The following is an 18,528-nucleotide window of genomic DNA, read 5'->3' on the forward strand; positions in this document are numbered from 1 at the left end:
AGTATGACTTTCAGCATCTGACTGGAACAAAATGTAGAACAGTACCACAGTATTCAGACATTTCTGCTTAAATAATCACTTAACACAAAACTGACATCATTGTTTGAATGACTGAATGGATACTTTATTTTATCCCTGAGGAAGATACATTAGTTTGCCTGAACCTATGTGAAACGTTGCAATTTAATTTTTGTTTTTTAAGACAGCAGTAATTCCCTTTCTACTTGGCCCCACTCTGACTCGCTATTAACTTGACGGTCTAATCATTAATTCTCTAACCTTAGGTATTTCACATAGCAGGTAAGATACTGGCTGCTCATAACTTCTCCACAAAACCTCATTCGTGCGTTCCTTTGAATGGATAGTTATAAGGAAGCAAAAGTTTAACCAAAAAACATGAAATTTGCTACTTATGGTCTAGAATATATAATATTGATGTGGCACAGATCAAAAGCGTAAAATCATCCTTCTGTTCTTTTCTTAACATGTTTCATAACACACGTGTCATTCACCTTTTACTAGGTGGCATTATGAAATTAGAGTGACAACTGTGTAATTTTAAAGAATTATTGGACTTAAAATTGACAGTAAAATAGGTAGAGCTGTCATATACAGCCAGCAGAAGTTGTTTATGGATTAATAATTTAGAAATCACTATAGTTATATTAAACCTTGAAACTTTTCAGTCTGATTTAAAGCAGTTAAACAACTGATAAAACAGCCATCATCATATTTCAAGCTTCAAGCTGCTGAAATGCTTCAGTCTAGACATGACTTGAAAGCTTTATATGATGTTTGGCTCAAACGCATTAAAGCATCTCCATCAGAGCACAAACAGCCGCTTGTACTCGTGTCTCTATATGTGGTCCGTGTTCAAATATTCTGTTTGTAATTCCACTTTTCTCCTACTTCTGTCTGCTTCTTCACAAGTCACTGAATTTAATCAATTATCTCGAAGGAATTCACTGGCTAAGTAAAAAAAAAATAATAATAAAGGGTGTCATTGTTGTACGGGCACAAAGAGTCGTGGTTTATGTGGAGCCTCTGTGATATATTCAGACTGAGCCAGGCCATACGGAGCGCAGAGAAGAAGACTTTGTCCTGTATGTCCATCTGAACTTCGACCAGTGAGCTTCACAGTGATGCTCCAAATTCCTCGAGCGGCCGCCAGAAAGACTTAATGTTTTTTTGTTCACATAAATCCTGAAGTGTATCATTTCTGTTTTAGGTTTAATTTAAACCCCTAATTAACTAACCACCCACTTTTATTTGTTATTCTAAGATATTATTTTCTATGTCTTGTTAATTTTTCACTGCAGTAGACTAAAACAACTAATAAACTTTAAACAAGCTTAATATGTGGGACACTTTCTGCTCCTCTGCCCTCGCAGCGCTGCTGACTTGTGTGTTGTCCTTCAACGTGGACCAGAAGAACAGCCTGTCCTTCGAGGGTCCGCTGAATGACATGTTTGGCTACACGGTCCAGCAGTTTGAGAACAGCGAGGGAAAATGGTGAGTTTCATTTTTAGTACATATCTGCACTGCAAACATCCTCGTCATCAAACACAGCCCAGCTTAACGTCTAAAAAAATAAACTTTTAGCGAAAAAGTTCTCACAAAATGAGTAAAATACTTTTGATTAGTCTGTTAAAACCTGCGAAAAGAAAACAAAAGGGATGCAGGATGAGGGAGAACTATGGAGTTGGTGCACCGTGTTTTTCAGACTATAAGGTGCACTTAAAATCCTTTAATTTTTTCAAAAATCAACAGTGAGCCTTATAATCTGGTGCGCCTTATGTATTAATTCTGGTTGTGCTTACTGACCTCAAACTGATTTTATGTGGTACACGGCACTCAAAAATCTGTCAAAATGTTTTAGTTTTGCTTAATGCGCCTTAAAATCCAGTGCGCCTTATAGTCTGAAAAATACGGTAAATCCTCCAGTTTAAGTAAAGAGCAACAGAAATGAAAGACTGGCGTTCCATGAAGGAATGCATATCACCAGTTTTGCAATAATCCAGAAATAACAATCAGAAATTTAGCTTAGCTCAGCAGTAATATTATGTAATCTTTGTGACTGCAACACTCTTAACCCCCACTTTGATTCTGTTATGAACAAAGCTGCAAGGAAAAACTGCTTTAGGGTCCAAATTATTACTCTTATTCTACCCACCCTTTTTTTTTTTTTTGGGCTAACGTAATTTTATTGCAAGAAACTAAGTGATTTTCAAGAACGCCGCTCAAATATAATCTTGGTGGAAACTCCAGAATATTTACGTGCAAAAGAAAGAATTCTTAATAACCTGTAAAAATAAGTAAAGAGGCGCACATCAAACGCTGTTAAAAAGGGAGCAATTTTATACAAACTGTATAAAGTGCAGGATCCTCTTAAATACATTGACACCAAAGGGGGGACTTTCAAAACCTTGTTAAAGCTGGTGAAGTGTTGTATATGGTGCTTTGTCTCCGACTCCTTCTGCATCTCTTCTTTAGTTACCTACCCCAGCTCTAATGGCTCTGTTTCCTTCTCTCCAACCTGTTGCAAAGCCACATCTGATTTGCCTCCACATTGTATTACCCCAGTGCTGCTCTGCAGAGATGATTTTATCAAGCTCACATGAGATCAGTTCCAGTAATTCACTCAGTGCTAATCAGTGGAGCCAGCCGTGACTGCACCGACGTGATTTTAGTCTAGTTAAAAAAAAAAAAAGGTAAAAGCTGCCAAAAATACATTTTTTGTTGAGGTACAAAAATTGCAAATAAATAAAGTTTCATACAGCTGTCAATAATTCTGCCCCTAGTTTAATTATGAAGTAAAATAAAACAGCAGTTTTGTTGGGTCGGCTATAGTTAAACGTAGAAACCAACATTTCACACTAAGATCATTTTATGTTGAGAAGTAACAACGTTAAAATAATTTTTCTCAACCCTTTAAAAATTTTATACACAATCACACTTAATATTGAGCAATTTGGATGAAGGACGAAACGTCTCAGCTTCAAAAAAGAAACGGTCCAGATGACTTGACTGAACATTGCTGGATTTTATACCTGGATTATTGAGCATGGACTTGGTGAATATTGAGCAATCTACTAGTGCACTGCATATGTGTTGGAGATTACTTTTAGCTACTTTGATGCCAAATTTTAGCTCCATATCTGTAAAATTAACTGATATATTGCCATTTATGTGTTTTTAATGCTAGGCTGGCTGTAGCAGCCATGTTTGATTTGGATGGCTCCAAACGTTAAACAGTTGCATATGTACATTCAATAAATAGTTTCTAAGAGTTTTATCAAGATTTTTCCAGTGGTTCACAGATATTTTGCTAACAGACACAAACACAAACCATTCATTTCATAATCATCCACCTTTTAACTTTTAGCTGCAGGTGATAATAAAGAGATTCCAGTAAAAGTGGGGCTCATAAGAAAAAATAAATGACATGTAAATTTGTAGAATTGTGCATTTTAAGTAACTCTCTGTTAGTCAAATATGGATGAGTAAAAAAGTTGTAAACCACAGCAATTCCACTGTGATGTAACACACAGGCTGCCATAAGAGGGAGGTGACTAATTAGATGCACATGTGTCCCCCGCACCCCCACCCAGGTTGCAAAATAGGACGCCTGCACAGAAAAAATGTGCTGAATGTGGCACGGATGGTCCATGATTCATTTTACTGAAGCTTTGACTCACTATAAATTAATTGTGAATGTTGCAAAATAATGTTCCTTCACACAAAAACAACTTGTTGCTTGTTTGTGTTCAGATATTCCTAAGAAATCTGGGAATGATATATCATCAAATCAAAAATAAACATGGCAAATTTAGCTTTTCTACAGCTGGAATAAATGTATCCCCTTCTGACCTTAAACATCTGGCTAATTAAATAATGCCAGAGTTGTTTATTTAACATATTTTACCTGTTGCATCCTATAAATGATACGGTTGTGGTGTTTCTCCCAAGCAGCTGAGAGCAGGGTGAGCTGAGTTGTTGTTGCACTCTGCCTCTGGTTTAAATAGCCCCATTAGAGTTGAGGAATGTTGATAAGACTGAGTGTTTAGATGAAGGTAAATGACTGCCTGTTTATAGCATCAGCATGATAGAGTGACAGGATTTTATAAAACTCACACACACGGGAATGTGTGACATACTGTAACTGGCTAAACTGACCTCAGAATTGCAGTCAGACTAACCGCTGCACTGTTAAGCAAACAAAATACCCAGCAGAATGTGGCCAATTAAATGTCAATTAAATGATTTTATTGTTAGCTTTTCAGAGTTATAGGATTAGCGTGATAATAAAGTTAAGCATCAGTCTCATATGCCTGTTATAATAAGCTATTACAGATTTTCCAGTCCATCGGAAACCTGAAATGTATGCTTAATTTAACAATGTAAGTATAATTGTCAGATTTAAAAGTTTCTGGACCTCCGAGGTGGACCTCTCAGTCGCTGGTTTGAATCTGCCAACTCTTAATAATCTATAATTATACTTGTATTGTTCCTGTTATCATAACTTGAACTGTGGTGCATTTGTGTGAGTTTTGGCCATGTTTAGTGAACATTTAGTGAACCATTGGTTTGGTTCATTAAATATCTCTCAGATCGGAGTCACTGTGTTCAACTTCTTCCAGTTATCTAACTGTTAACAATGGTGTACCACAAGGTTCTGTCTTAGGTCCCACCCTCTTCACAATCTACATAGGTAATGCAGGTCAGATCATCCCTGATGCATCCTTACATTTCTACATTTCATTTAGTGAACCATTGGTTGGTTCACTAACTATCTCTCAGATCGGATGCAATGTATTCAACTTGATGGTACTTCTTCCATTTATCTAACTATTAACAATGGTGTACCACAAGGGTCTGTCTTAGGTCCCACCCTCTTCACAATCCACATGGGTAATGCAGGTCAGATCATCCCTGATGCATCCTTACTGATGCTGGTGATACAGTTGTTTACTGTCAAGCTAAAACAGTTGCTATGACTTTCCAGCTTTTGCAATTTGCTTTTAACATAATCCAGTCAGATTTGTTCTGTCTCAAACTTGTAATAAACACAGACCAAACCATAGGGATGTTGTTTTCAAACAGGAAGTTGGTCCCACAAGTCCTTCCCTCGATTTTATCTTTGAATGGTGTTCCTAAAGGTTGAATTGAATTGAAAATGTTTGTTAACCCAACCCAATAACAACTTGATCCTCTGTTTTATCTGCTAAGGGTTCTGATTGGATCACCTCATTCAGGCCAACCACGTAACCGAACTGGGGATGTTTATAAATGTCCTGTCGGAAGGAGGGACAACACTTGTGTCAAACTGAAGCTACCAGGTAACATATTTGTATGTTTATTTCAGATGTGAACAACATTTTTCTTTCCTTCCAGAGAGTATTTTGATGTACTTATTGAGACTGTAGGGTAACATATTGAATAGAAATACAGGAAGAATACCTGGATTTATCATAAAAACCATCACATCATCTGCATAAATGCAAAGGCTCGCTATCTCCAACATGTAACCAGCAGATGTTGAATATACGAAGAAGGCTGAATACTTTATGTTCCAAGACCCTTTTAATGCTATTTTGTTTTTGTTGATGAAAATTTTAGCATTTTTGTGGTGTTAAGTTAACAGATAAACAAACAAAATTACACAATATTCCTGTAGCATTTGACAGCAGTTGATATAGTTATCAACCATTGGTGAAAACTTAAATCTTTTTTGAACATAAAGCCTTGCCTTGATCTTAAAACAAAAAAACAACAACAACAAAAAAACATGCTTTGGTCTATTTTAGAAAACTTAAACAAACAAACAAACAGAAACAAGGATTTCTGATGTTTACTGATAAATCAAATGTACAAACCTTCTTTCCTTAGATAGATAACTTTACTACTTGGCATTTATAATGTATATGTGAATGTTTTTGTTCAGTACCCTGAGATAACTTCTGTTGTGACTTGGTTCTATATAAATAAACTAAACTGAATTGAATTGAATTGAATTGTTGTAATTTTCCTCAGAATGCCCAACAAAGATCTTGGGTTTAAATTGATTGTTTCAAGCTGTTATGTTTGGGTTTTAAGGCCAGATTTAATGGTCCAAAGGGCACTTCTAAATGAATTTATTTTATTACAATTTTTTTTTAAATTTTAAAATACTTTGTAAAACCTTACAATAAACTGTACATAAACTATTTAAATACTTTTATTTTAACTTGTACAATAAGAACTAATGAAGTGCTGCAAACTTTTAGCACGTCTAATAAACTTTCATATACAAAATGCATATAACGTAGAGAGGCACGGTGGCTCAGTTGGTAGAGCTGCCGCCTCTCAGCATGGAGGCTTGTCTGATCAAATCCCAGCCAGGGGACATTCTGAGTGGAATTTGCATGTTCTCCTTGTGCATGCCTATGTTTTCTCCGGGTACTCCATTTTCTTCCCACAGACCAAAAACATGCATGTTAGACTGATTGGTAACTCTAAATTGTCTCTAGATGTGAGTGAGAGTGAACGGTTGTTTGTCTCATTTGTCTCTATGTGTCCCTGTGATGGACTGGAGACCTGTCCAGGGTGTCCCCACCTCTCATATAGTGACTGACTCAAAAAGGAAGAAGTGGAGATAATGGATGAATGGATATAACGTGTATTTCTTGATTTAACACGAGAGCCAGATCACTCCAGTGATGAGCACTTAAAAGACAACACAAGTCAGCAAGGAGTTAAACATTTTGTGGCTTTGGTGCAGGAGCTCCTGAGAATCTGAAAATAACTTGGACGAAACAAAAAGCAGATTATCTCAAATGACTGCTGAGCTGAAAACATAAACTAACGTGAGCCCATGGCTCTTTTCCCACTTTCACATGGTTTATCCACGTCTCATCAAACAAACATCTACCGCTTCCTACTTTACAATCATGTGTACCAATTTTACAAGGAATTGGAAGCTTGTTGAATCCCGTAATGTTTGTATGTAAACTGATGGAAGATAAAAACGCATATAAGCTTGCGCCACTCTCATGCTGCTGTTTGGTGTGTGTACCTTAGATATTGTGCCTTCAAGTTAACTACATGTCTGGAGGATGTTGGCTCACTGAAACAGGAAGACGGAAGATAAACAGTTTTCATCTTTCCAATTTATCGTAATTAAGCAGATAAACAAAACTTAGCTCCTGATCAGCAGGCTGTAAAGCCCCCATTAGTGTCCCTCCGTGTCTCCACGCAGGACAACCTGAGGGAAGTTCATACAGCTGAATGATCAAACAGGAGGAGCAGTATCCTGTCGCTGGTAGATTTGTATTTGTTTCATCCTGAGCGAATTCAAAACTCTAGTTTAGTCTGCAAAACATCCACTGGGAACTGGTTTAAATTTGCAGCTGGAGCCAGACTGCTCAGCGACAAACTGGGAAATGTTTACAGTCATAACATTAACAGCAGTGCTGAACTTACAGTTTAAACAAAGAATGACATTTTATCAGCTCAGATTGTTTGTTTCCTTTAATGTGAGCATCCCTGGAAATGAGGGACCGCGAGTTGTGTTGTCATCTGCCTCTCCAGTCTCACATCAGCTCCGTCAAACTATAATAAGTGTGGGTTGTTGTGTGTTGTGTTGTAATCTTTACCACACTTCCATCCAAACAGCGAAGCTGAAACGTGGTTGTACCACAGTCATTGACTGTAATGAAATCTCGTCATGTAAACCCACGAGGGTTCTCCTTTTAAACAGTGCTGCAATATGACTACTTGAGTTTGAAAAACTCAATTTATATACAAATAATCTCTGGTTGCAGGTGTCAATCTGGGAGATTAATGCAGGATATTTCCCACACAAATTAATAATCATTTTTCCTCATGCATATAGGGAATTTTTAATTTATTATGTTTGGCTTTTGAAACTGATTTGTTTGCTTTGGCTCCAAACACAGTGATATAAATCAGTAAGTCATGTTCAATATGATTTTAAGATTTTACTTCTATAATGACATCTGAAGCTTTAGTGGTTTTTTTTAACGTTTCTCCAAGAACAGTTACATTTAAACTGTCCTGATATGTCAAACATCCTTGATGACAAACAAAAAACAACACTATTTTCATCACTTCCTGTTGCAAGTGACATCATCAGTAACAGGATGTCTGTGTTATTTCTTCTATCAGACAATTAGGAAACCAGACGCTTAAAGAAATAGTCTGGTCTTTTCTGAAGTGATGTGATATAATGAATAGTTGGTTTCAGCTGTGATATAGAGCATTGAGTCTGGAGAAAAGGGTAAAAGTATTCATGCATGCTAGGCTAATGGCCAGCAATTTTTAAAGCTTAAATAAAACTCTTTAAACACGTACAATCAAATAGTATCACAGCCATGGCTTTGTTGAGAAAAAAGCAACAAACTAAGCAAATTATGTCACACAAAAGTTTAGTGTTCTTTCACACCGGTATGATGTTTTGAGAATTTTTTTTTTTTTTAATTAACCTGAAAAACTACATAAACTACCGTAATTGCCTGTGTATAAGCCGCTACTTTTTTCTCACACTTTGAATCCCGCAGTTTATACACATGAGAGGCTAATTTATGTATTTTTTTTAAGATTATTGTAATATTTTATTGTATTTTTATATTTTATTTCGACTAAACGAAATAAAAGGCAATAGAAGAATAAGTGTGAGGTATTCTGAAAACTTGACTCCAGAACACGTTCTTTTCCATCCCTTGTATGGTTTGTTGGTTTGAATATTGGAATAAACTTGAGTATTGAATAGATAGTAGATACACAGAGGAACCAGGAATTTATACAAACATTAACAACTCACTAACGACATTAATTTTATTTCCCCTCCTGGGAAGCCTGATCTGGAGCTGAAATGGCATGTGAATGTATTTGTGTATCTCTGAAGGGGAAAACCAAATAAGATCTAAAGCATTCCCAAAAAAGCTAATTTTAGCCACATGTTGTGCTTGCTTAATGATTCGATTCTTTTTCTATCCCCCCACATCATTTGTATTTAACAGCCAAAAGCCACACTTAGAGGGACATCATGGTAAAGTACTAAAACAAACGTTATTTAACCATATGTCAGTGATAATTACATCATCTGGATCAGTGGATGGAAGAAAAGAGAGTGAGCAGGACTCTTCCTGTGGGAAAACGAGGGAGAAAATTTGTTCAGCTGTTTGTCTTCTGTGCCGTTTGTCTCTGTGTTTATTCTTCTTGTATTTCTTACTTTTTCAGACAACACTACTATCAAGAATGTGCTCGAAATAAAGGAAAACATGACCATGGGAAGCACACTGGTGACCAATCCCAATGGAGGATTTCTGGTGAGAGGATGTGTACATTTTTTCATAGCAAAGCCAAAAAAACAGACTTCTCACCACCACAAGTTCACTAGTTCACCAAACAGATTCCATGTTCCTCAATTACACTTCATGTCCCTGGAGAGTAATGGGATACTCTCCATCAGCTGTACAGATGAGAAAAAGATTGAGTCTAATTAAAAAGGAAAAAAAAAATCCACTCCTGTTAACGCTTTTATTTCGACCTGACGACAAGGAGTGAAACTAACAATTGAGGATTTGTGCAACTTGCTAAATGGTCCAAGAAAATTTGTCCAAAAAAAAAACAAAAAAAAAACTTAATGTAAGCAGATCAGCTGCAGCTGTGGAGCTGAAACTAAATACTGGAAATATGTTTATCACAATATTCTTAAATTAAATAGAAGTAATTTGTAAAGATGGCTGGATGGCGTGTTTACTGACTATTTGTAAAAACAATCTATTTGTATGTTGTGATAGTTCATTACAATTTTTACTGCTATCATTTCCCATTCACTTCAAAGATACATTCATTGTTTTTTGTTTGTTTGTTATTGCTTTGGCCATAGAATCCAGATAATTGTAATTTTTTAATGTTTTTGTATTTATTTATTGATGCTGCATGCTTCCTCGTTTTCAGAATTAGAGGTTTTAAGAATTCATGCAAATTTTGGAAATCAAACAAGGATTTATCTGCTTCCTCATGACATATTCCTCATAAATCTTCTAAGGAAACTGTAATGAGCACTGCTGATACGCACCTTTGTTTGTTTCACTTTAATTCAAAACATTGCAAAAAAAAAAAAAAAGCTAACGTGTCCAGAAACTAAAAGATTCATGTGTCCTGTGCAAACAGGTATAAAATCTGCCTCATTCGACAACAAAATAATGTGCACAGCCAGCAAGGTTTAATGAGCTCTACACAAAAAATAGGCTGTGAATTGGAAAAAAAAAAAAATTCATACTCAAAACTTGTTCACAAGCTGAGTGAGAAAATTCATGTATTTTCTCGAGTTTGGATTTATTTTTCGCCAACTACTCTCCCAGTAGTCACATCTTGGATAACTCCTTTACAGAAATGGCAGTGCCTTTTGTAAAAAATCATTTCTGAAACGCTCCAGAACATTTGGGAAAATTTTAGGAAATCAGGCCAGAATTTAACTTTTTTTCCTTTAGTTTTTGCAGCACTAGTCATTTTAAAAGCAAACCTTTTGTTAATATTTCAAGGCTCTCTAGTGGTTTAAAACAGTCTCCGTCCTGTTTGAGTATTTATATTTCCTCTTGGGTTCTCTACTTTTGCTCTGCATCAACCCTGAACCTTCTCTTGCCCATGACCTCATACTGGTGGAAAGTTAACCAGTCCCAGCCTGAATGTTTCACTTTCTCACTGTCTGAGTTTGTTTGTGTGTCCCCTGTCTCCACAGGCGTGCGGTCCTCAGTACGGGTACATATGTGGCCAACTCCAGTATATCACAGGGGTTTGTGCGAACGTCAGCTCCTCCTTCCAGGTCCTCAACTCCATAGCTCCTGAAGTTCAAAGTATGTATAATAGTAATAGGCTTCTGTTTTGTGCAAGACGTGATGGCATTTGTACTGACTGGTCTCACCAGGATAAGAGATAACTGTCTACCGAGCATAGCAGCACCACCCAAGACTCAGACATCAAACTCATCCTCCCTTAGAGAAGAGGAAGATTAGATCATTCTTCTTAATGTAAACTTGTCTGCCATTCTGTTCCTCCCTGGTCTGGCCCAGCCCAGCTCTTCTGCTGCGTTGTATGCCCAAGTTAGGAGACAGTTTACTGGACTGTGGTAAGTTTCCTTGGAAGGAAACAGCCAGTAAGTCTCCAGTTGTTGTCTCAGAGTTTCACTTTCACGGTTACTCTTTCATCAGAGGAAAACATACAAACAGATCATATGATGCTGTGGACAAAACAAAACATTAATGTTATTTACAGCAATAATACTGATACAATCGGGATTGATTTTTCAACACTGCATGAAAGTATATTACCAGCCTGATGTTAAGTTTTGTGCAGTTTCTCTTCAAGTGAGTAAATGTACTTATTGTCTTTATATGAATTAGCACCAGGTTTAAAACCACAGCTTACAAGGCTGGAACCCAGAACAAATAATCTATAAAAAAAATAAAAAAAAACCTAAACAGTACCTTCCACTTATTTTAGTGAAGTTTTTGCATTTGTGACCTCATAGCAGCCTCCATATGGGACAGTGTACTGACATTCCAGCTACTAATATTTGTTGAGACACTGTGCACGCTAACAGTGAGGGTGTTAAAGACTCTAATGCTCATGTTTCTTATGGGGTTCTGTAATGCTAGGTGCACAAATAGCAATATTTTCTTAACATGGCTAACCAGAACCTTCAAAATGCGTTCAGACACTCTTTTGTACCATGCTGGTGAAGATTAGGTCATCCAGGACATGATAAATTCAAAAACGTTCAATACCAAAACAACTGGACTTTACGTACACTTCACCACTCGCTCCCCACGAGATCGGATGCTTCTCTCCCTCCCTCTCCGCTTTGCTTTGCTGCTCTGTCTGTCTGTGAAATTGCTGTGAGACTCTCTTGCATTTCTTCCGAACCATAATTATGGACTTGTTTTGACCGGTTGGTCCCTCAACTCAATTTACAACATTTCTTCGAAGCGAAGACAGGCTTTGGGTGAGACAATTTACCCTGTTGGCACGTACGCAGCTGGATATCTCATCGACTGGAAAACTTAATGATGTGTCTATCTCTGCTGCCATCTGTGGATTTGAAGGACACATATTTAATTGGATTCACGATAACTGGTTCCTGCTTTTTGGATTCAGCTGGTGCTGGTTTTATCTACAATAAAGGAAGTCGGCAGCAGCAAATTTGGACCTGATCACGCTGCTTGCCTTTATGATGGCTTGGTTCATGTCTGGAGTACCCGGACTCAAATGCTTTGGGCTGAATGGATCAGATCTTGGGGATTTTTACCCAGTCACGTTCCATCGGTGTGGCCATGTTAATTTGGACATTTCAGAACCGAGTGGACCGACACAGACTGAAGGTTGATGTCATTAAGTTCTGCCTGTCCCCAAAACAACTGTGTGTTTATCTAAATTTTGGTCGCCTTGGCTGTCCTTGAAGGCCATCTTATCTAAAGTCGCCTGGAGAACATGTGATCTGACGCTCACCATCCCCTCCCTGAGGAATTTCCAACTGATAACCAGATGAGCCAGCTGAGTAAACTTTGTGTCATCATTTCAGGACTCTGGATTCTTATAGAGGTTATCCTTGGCCATTTCTCGACGTACCTCGGTACCTCGATACCTGTTTATGGATCTCACCGGAGGACATTGACTGATTACAGTGACCTCGAGAGCATCTATAAGCTTGCTGACCGCTCTCGTCTCTGATGCAGAATGTCTACGTAAATATGTGCTTGTTTGTGAGAGGTGTTTTTTCAATATTAGAGGTTTTTCTCAGCCAAGAAAAAAGTCTGATAGGAATTTTTTTCGCCTCCAACTCCTACATGTGTCCAGTTAACCACTGTTTTTTGTCCGTCCAAACAGGTCTCACTTGTAAATGAGTCTTCGAGGCTCAATGTGATTTATCTGTTTAAATAAAGGTTGAATGAATTTGTAACAGAAGACGTTTCGCTTTCATCCGAGGAGCTTTTTCAATTCAAAGAGCAGTGAGTATGGGGTTCAGGTTATAAGGCTGTCTTATGTACCTTCAAGCCATTCTGACATCTGCAAAACCACCACACGCCATGCTGTTAGACATTTTGACTGCATGGCCTCATTAAAACCCTCAAGGCAACCTCTATTAAGTTTTGTAAATGGATCCACTTGCGGGCAGCACGGTGGTGCAGTTGATAGAGCTGCTGCCTCTCAGCGAGCAGGTTACCCTTGTTCAAATCCCAGTCTGGGGGCCTTTCTGGGTGGAGTTTGCATGTTCTCTCCTTGCATGTGTGGATTCTCTCCGGGTACTCCGGTTTCCTCCCACAGACCAAAAACATGCATGTTAGGCTGATTGGTAACTCTAAATTGTCCCTAGGTGTGAGTGAGAGAGTGAATGGTTGTTTGTCTCTATGTGTCTGTGATGGACTGGAGACCTGTTAAGAGTGTACCCTGCCCTCGTACAGTGATTACTGGACATGGGCACCAGTGACCTCCATGACCCCAAAAGGAAGAAGAGGGTAAAAGATAATGGATGGATGGATGGATGGATGGATGGATGGATGGGTCCACTCACTTGACCTCTAACACAACAAACATAACAGTCAACCACGGCAATGGAGAAACAAGATAACTCGCTAACTATGATGCAATCCAGCTCATCATGAGGTCACTGTGACATCTGTGTGTCTCATACCACCAGTCTTCACTAGTTTTTACTGTAGTTTGTTGCTGTCATTGTTTACTGTTATTGTTGCATGTACTTTATATGTTCTGCCTGGAACAGGTCTCTCTTGTAAATGAGTCCTCGTGGCTAAATGAGACTAGCCTGTATAAATAAAGGTTGAATGAATGAATTCATGCAAACCCAGTCAGTTTTTGGTAATGCTATATAATGTGTCTCTGAGCCATCGACAGTTAACCTGTTCTGTTAACCTTTAGTCTCTGACTGTAACGTGACTGTGACATCTGCTCACACAGACTCATGTTCGTGCTGCTGTTGTTCGGCGTATTGTTTATGTACTACTAGTGCTTAGCATATTCTTAGTTTAGCGTATTTCTTAATTCATATCTTAGATCTTATTACAGTTTTTCTTTACAATTTAAACTTTTGTTGGGTGTAACTGGGACCCTGTGTACCCAATTTCATTCCACCACATGTACCACATGCAGTGTGTATGACAAATAAAGAAACTGACTTTGAAAGATGCTCCAGCAACTGCCTGATAACAAACAGTGTTTCTCCACTCGAGATGCCACCTGTTCTGTCCATCACTGGTCAGCCAGCACAACAAACTAGATCCAAATCAACTATTTCTTCTGGGTGTTTATTGTTATTTTGCTTTTTGTTTTTTGTCAGGGAGTGTGATGTAATCTTTTAAAATAAAGTCATGCAAATATGTTTACCAGTCTAACCTGCTTTTTCATAATTTGAATAATCTTGAATGACTTATCCAATGAACCAATAAAAACAGCAAATTAAAGCTGAAGAGTCCTTAAAAATATACACAGAGTGATCCCCTGCTCTTTATTATTACAGTTTAATTTGGAGTCACAAGTACACAGATTGGAGACAGGGTGGCTTACATAATTTAGGTTTGTAGAATAAAATCAGTAGTCTAATGTGTTTATTTGGACCAGTTTAAAAATGGACAGAGCAGGACAAATCTCTTCATTCAGTGTGCCTCTTATTGTCTGCAAACAAAACCTAAACTTCCCTTGTAATTAACTGTATATTTCTTGTTTTTTTTCCTCAGGCTGTTCAAATAAACTGGACATTGTGTTTGTGTTGGATGGATCTAACAGTATCTACCCATGGGAAAGCATTGTCAACTTTATATGCCGTTTCCTGGAGAAAACCCACTTTGACCCTAAGCAATCACAAGTCAGTTGAAATTTCAGTTCCTATGGGAGCCAAAGAGTTAAACATGACACTTGTTGGATAAATTAATTAGACTGACATTTCTTGTTATGATTGTATTAGCTGACCTTTCAATTTTTTTGTATTACATTAGATCATACAGATAGATTATATTAGATCACCACAGCCCTCTGCATTATGGGATTTCCTATCAATTGTAAGAAAATTTGAAGTGAATATGTTCCAACTGTTAAAGTATGCTAATCTTTTGTCTAGTCAATTCCTACCTTGAGTGCACTTTTGTCAACTCGTCTTGAAATGGGCAGTTAGTTTAGAAATTGTATACATTTTCACAGGGAAGCACTGGAAAAATCTTTTTGCTGTGGAGTCTAGTGGGTAAAAGTCACGTCTTCCACGATTCTTGAAAAAAATGTTTTTTATTGCATCAACTCCACCAGACCAAGCCACATCCTCTGCAGATTTCCTGGGAGGGCCTGACAAGAAGAAAACAGCACTTAATTTGATGTGGAATAAGATTTACAAGACAACTCTGTGTGTATGTGTGTTTCAGGTGGGCATAGTGTCCTATGGTGAGGATGTAACTCACCAGGTCAACCTCAGCCAGTTTCACAGCAGCTCTGAGCTGCTGAAATTTGTCAAAAAACTTCCTCAGCATGGAGGGACAAAGACCCACACTTTCTTGGCTATCGAGACCGCAAGGTACGCAACAATAGTTCATCTTAGTGTTCCCAGTCACTGAATGGAGAGGGGCAATTGGAAATTCTGTTCGTTCATCTGTTCATCCATTTCTACGTGAATGTTGTGAACATGATAACTTGAAAAATAAGTGAGGTACTTACTTCCATTTTGGTGTGTGGCTACATAGGTACAAGAAAGTTTCCTTTTGAAAATTGAGTTGACACATCAACATCCAAGATGGCTGCTGCCTTATATCTATATATGCTAAGTTGTGTGCAGAATAACAAAAACAACAAAAAAAAAGTAACGTGCTGACTTCCATTTTGGTGTGTGGCTGCTTCTAGGCATAATAAAAGTCAGTATAAAAAATTGGATTGCCACATCAAAGGCCAAGACTGCCACCACTGACCACACATCATGTGAGGAAATTATTCTTTTTAGTTTATAGATTGTTTAAAATTATAGTTTCCTCAAATAACTGTGGTGGCTAGTGGGGTGGCCAAAGATTAATATATGGTGGCCAAGGCCACCATTGACCACTCACTGGCTCTACCCTTGTGCCTGGTGGTGGATAAAATTGCTCCCTCCACTCACCAGGATCTGCCACTCTGTGCTGCCTCAATCAAGAAAATGATTAAAAAAATAACTAAATAAAATAAAAACTACTTATCTACTTATACACAGTGGAACTCATACCCACTTAAAAATCTTGCACCAAAAACATTAAGGTTTTCTTGCATTCCCTGTTAAACTCTAGTCCAGAAAGACACGTCTTGAAAACTACAAACATTCACTATTTAAATCCCTCAGCAATACAGGATTTGGTATACCACTTGTTTTTTTTCTAGACCAGCCTGTATGGAAAGGTGAGTTTAAATAAATTAGTTAACACTTGTTTTTATACGTTGTCCACCCCATTTATACTTATTGTGAATACATAAGTAACAAGGATCATCTGACTTTCTACAACTCTGGTTGTCATGTTTCTGTTTTTTCTTTTCATTTTTTTTCCTGTCTTGTTTTATACCAATTTAGAAAGGAGGCGTTCACAACAGAGAGGGGTGCACGACCTGATGCAAAGAAAGTCATGGTGATTTTGACTGACGGAGAGTCACATGACTTCTACAAACAAAAAGAGGTCATCCGCGAATGTGAGAATGATGGCATCATCAGGTTTGGCATTGCTGTGGGTACAAACTGCTTTTGTCTTGTCAATAATGGTACTTCTTCCAGTTATCTAACTGTTAACAATGGTGTACCACAAGGCTCAGTCTTAGGACCCACCCTCTTCACAATCTACATATGTAATATAGGTCAGATGTATGTAGTTGATGCATCAACATATTTTAATATCATTTTCTTCCATTTTTTTAATTTATATGCCTTTTATGATTGTCTACAGTTGCCATTGTTGTCTTCTGTTGTCATCATTCTTTGTTAAAAACAGGTCTCTCTTGTAAATGAGTCCTCGAGGGTCAATGAGATTTGAATCAATGAATTAATTAGAATTTTTTTTATCATTTAGTCAAGTTTTACATTCACCTAAAGTGTTCACATATAATCCAAAAAGATTCTGGAATGTGGCAATGCAGCCGTTTTACAGTCTATAGCAACAAAATGTTTAAAATCATCATATCTAATCAGCTTTATTGACAATTTTGGACATTTTCAATTATCTTGTTACTCAGTAGGATGCAATTATTAAGCTCTCTTGAGTCTGAGTCATAGTTTTTTGTTGTTTCCAGGTTCTGGGTTACTACAGACGTAGCAATGGAAGCGAAGAGCAAGTGGAGAAGTTTATTAATGAGATTAAATCGATTTCCAGTGAGCCGGTACACGATCACTTCTTCAACGTGTCTGATGAATTTGCTTTGGAGAACTTTGCCGACACGCTGGGAGATAAGGTTTTTGCTTTGGAAGGTAAAAACAGAAACTCGCATTCATGTATTTACAGTATTATCCAAGCTTACAGCTGAAGAGTGACATATTTGGTTAGCGCCAAGTGTTCAGTGGAGTGAGCAAGTGGCCTGGCTCACGACTGAATGTGGTGAAACTCTAAAATGAAAATTATTCATTTTTGTAACTATTACAGCTATTTATTGGGTAATGTTGTTTTTTATTGATGCAAACCTCTGTAATATAACACTAATTAAAAGCATCAGTTTTATTGTAGGAGTCCATTTATTTTTCCGACTGCAATTGTTTTCCAGATAAATGCATATTCAAGTGACCAAATGTATGTGCCTTGTGCAGGCTATTATTTTAAAGCAGATTAATTTGTATATTTATAATATAATGACAATATGCTAACAGTTTTATTTTGCACAATTTTTTTTTTTTTTTTACTTAAACCACTTTTTTCCTTACTCAGCAACTTCTGGGAATCATACTTCCTCTTTTGAGATGGAGATGTCCCAAACTGGGTTTAGTGCACATTCTTCCAACGTAAGTTCAAATCCAATTCATTTGTACGTCGATTTAATACATTTCTAGTTTGTTAAATTTAAAAGTTAGTGAAAAATTAATTTTCTGTACAACAGATGTTTTTGGTAAATAATACCTTTAGGGAACAATAAACATAACTGCATGCAATCACTGAGGAAATGTTTATACATGTCTATAATTATTAAACTAACACATGATGTAGTATTATCTCAGACACATCTTTAGCTCATTAATGATTCACCTCAGTTTTTGCTGTGTCCTCGTGGTCATGGTTTGTCTAATTGCATTTGAGTCAGAAAGAGAAGAGACGCTCTGAGAGGCTGAATTAGTTGGTTGTTGATTTAGCCTCCTCGCATGACTCTTAAATTCATTTTGTAGGTATTTCCTTTGTTAGTTTAGAAACAAACGGGATCCTTTCTTACGCCCCACTTCCTGTTCCTGACTCATGTTTTTCACCCCCTCTGTCATCGTGCACATTGTCTCTGGGCCTGAGGTGGCTTTTATCTTAACACAACCAGACAGAA

At 37.5% G+C, this 18,528-nt stretch overlaps 1 protein-coding gene across 1 annotated transcript in view; it reads left to right on the top strand.

Moving 5' to 3' along the window:
- The first annotated feature begins 1,357 nt into the window (after window positions 1-1,357).
- itga1 (integrin, alpha 1) overlaps window positions 1,358-18,528 on the top strand; it is a 37,868-nt gene continuing 20,697 nt past the window's right edge. Inside the window, exons 1-9 of the mRNA XM_037691980.1 lie at window positions 1,358-1,512; window positions 5,230-5,339; window positions 9,241-9,329; window positions 10,748-10,862; window positions 14,757-14,884; window positions 15,432-15,580; window positions 16,595-16,745; window positions 17,305-17,479; window positions 17,931-18,004. Coding sequence (XP_037547908.1) covers window positions 1,358-1,512; window positions 5,230-5,339; window positions 9,241-9,329; window positions 10,748-10,862; window positions 14,757-14,884; window positions 15,432-15,580; window positions 16,595-16,745; window positions 17,305-17,479; window positions 17,931-18,004 — 1,146 coding nt within the window. The remainder of the gene's footprint in view (window positions 1,513-5,229; window positions 5,340-9,240; window positions 9,330-10,747; window positions 10,863-14,756; window positions 14,885-15,431; window positions 15,581-16,594; window positions 16,746-17,304; window positions 17,480-17,930; window positions 18,005-18,528) is intronic.

This window comes from Nematolebias whitei, chromosome 18 (genome assembly GCF_014905685.2).
Source record: "Nematolebias whitei isolate Nwh7 chromosome 18, NemWhi1, whole genome shotgun sequence".
NCBI lineage: Eukaryota > Metazoa > Chordata > Actinopteri > Cyprinodontiformes > Rivulidae > Nematolebias > Nematolebias whitei.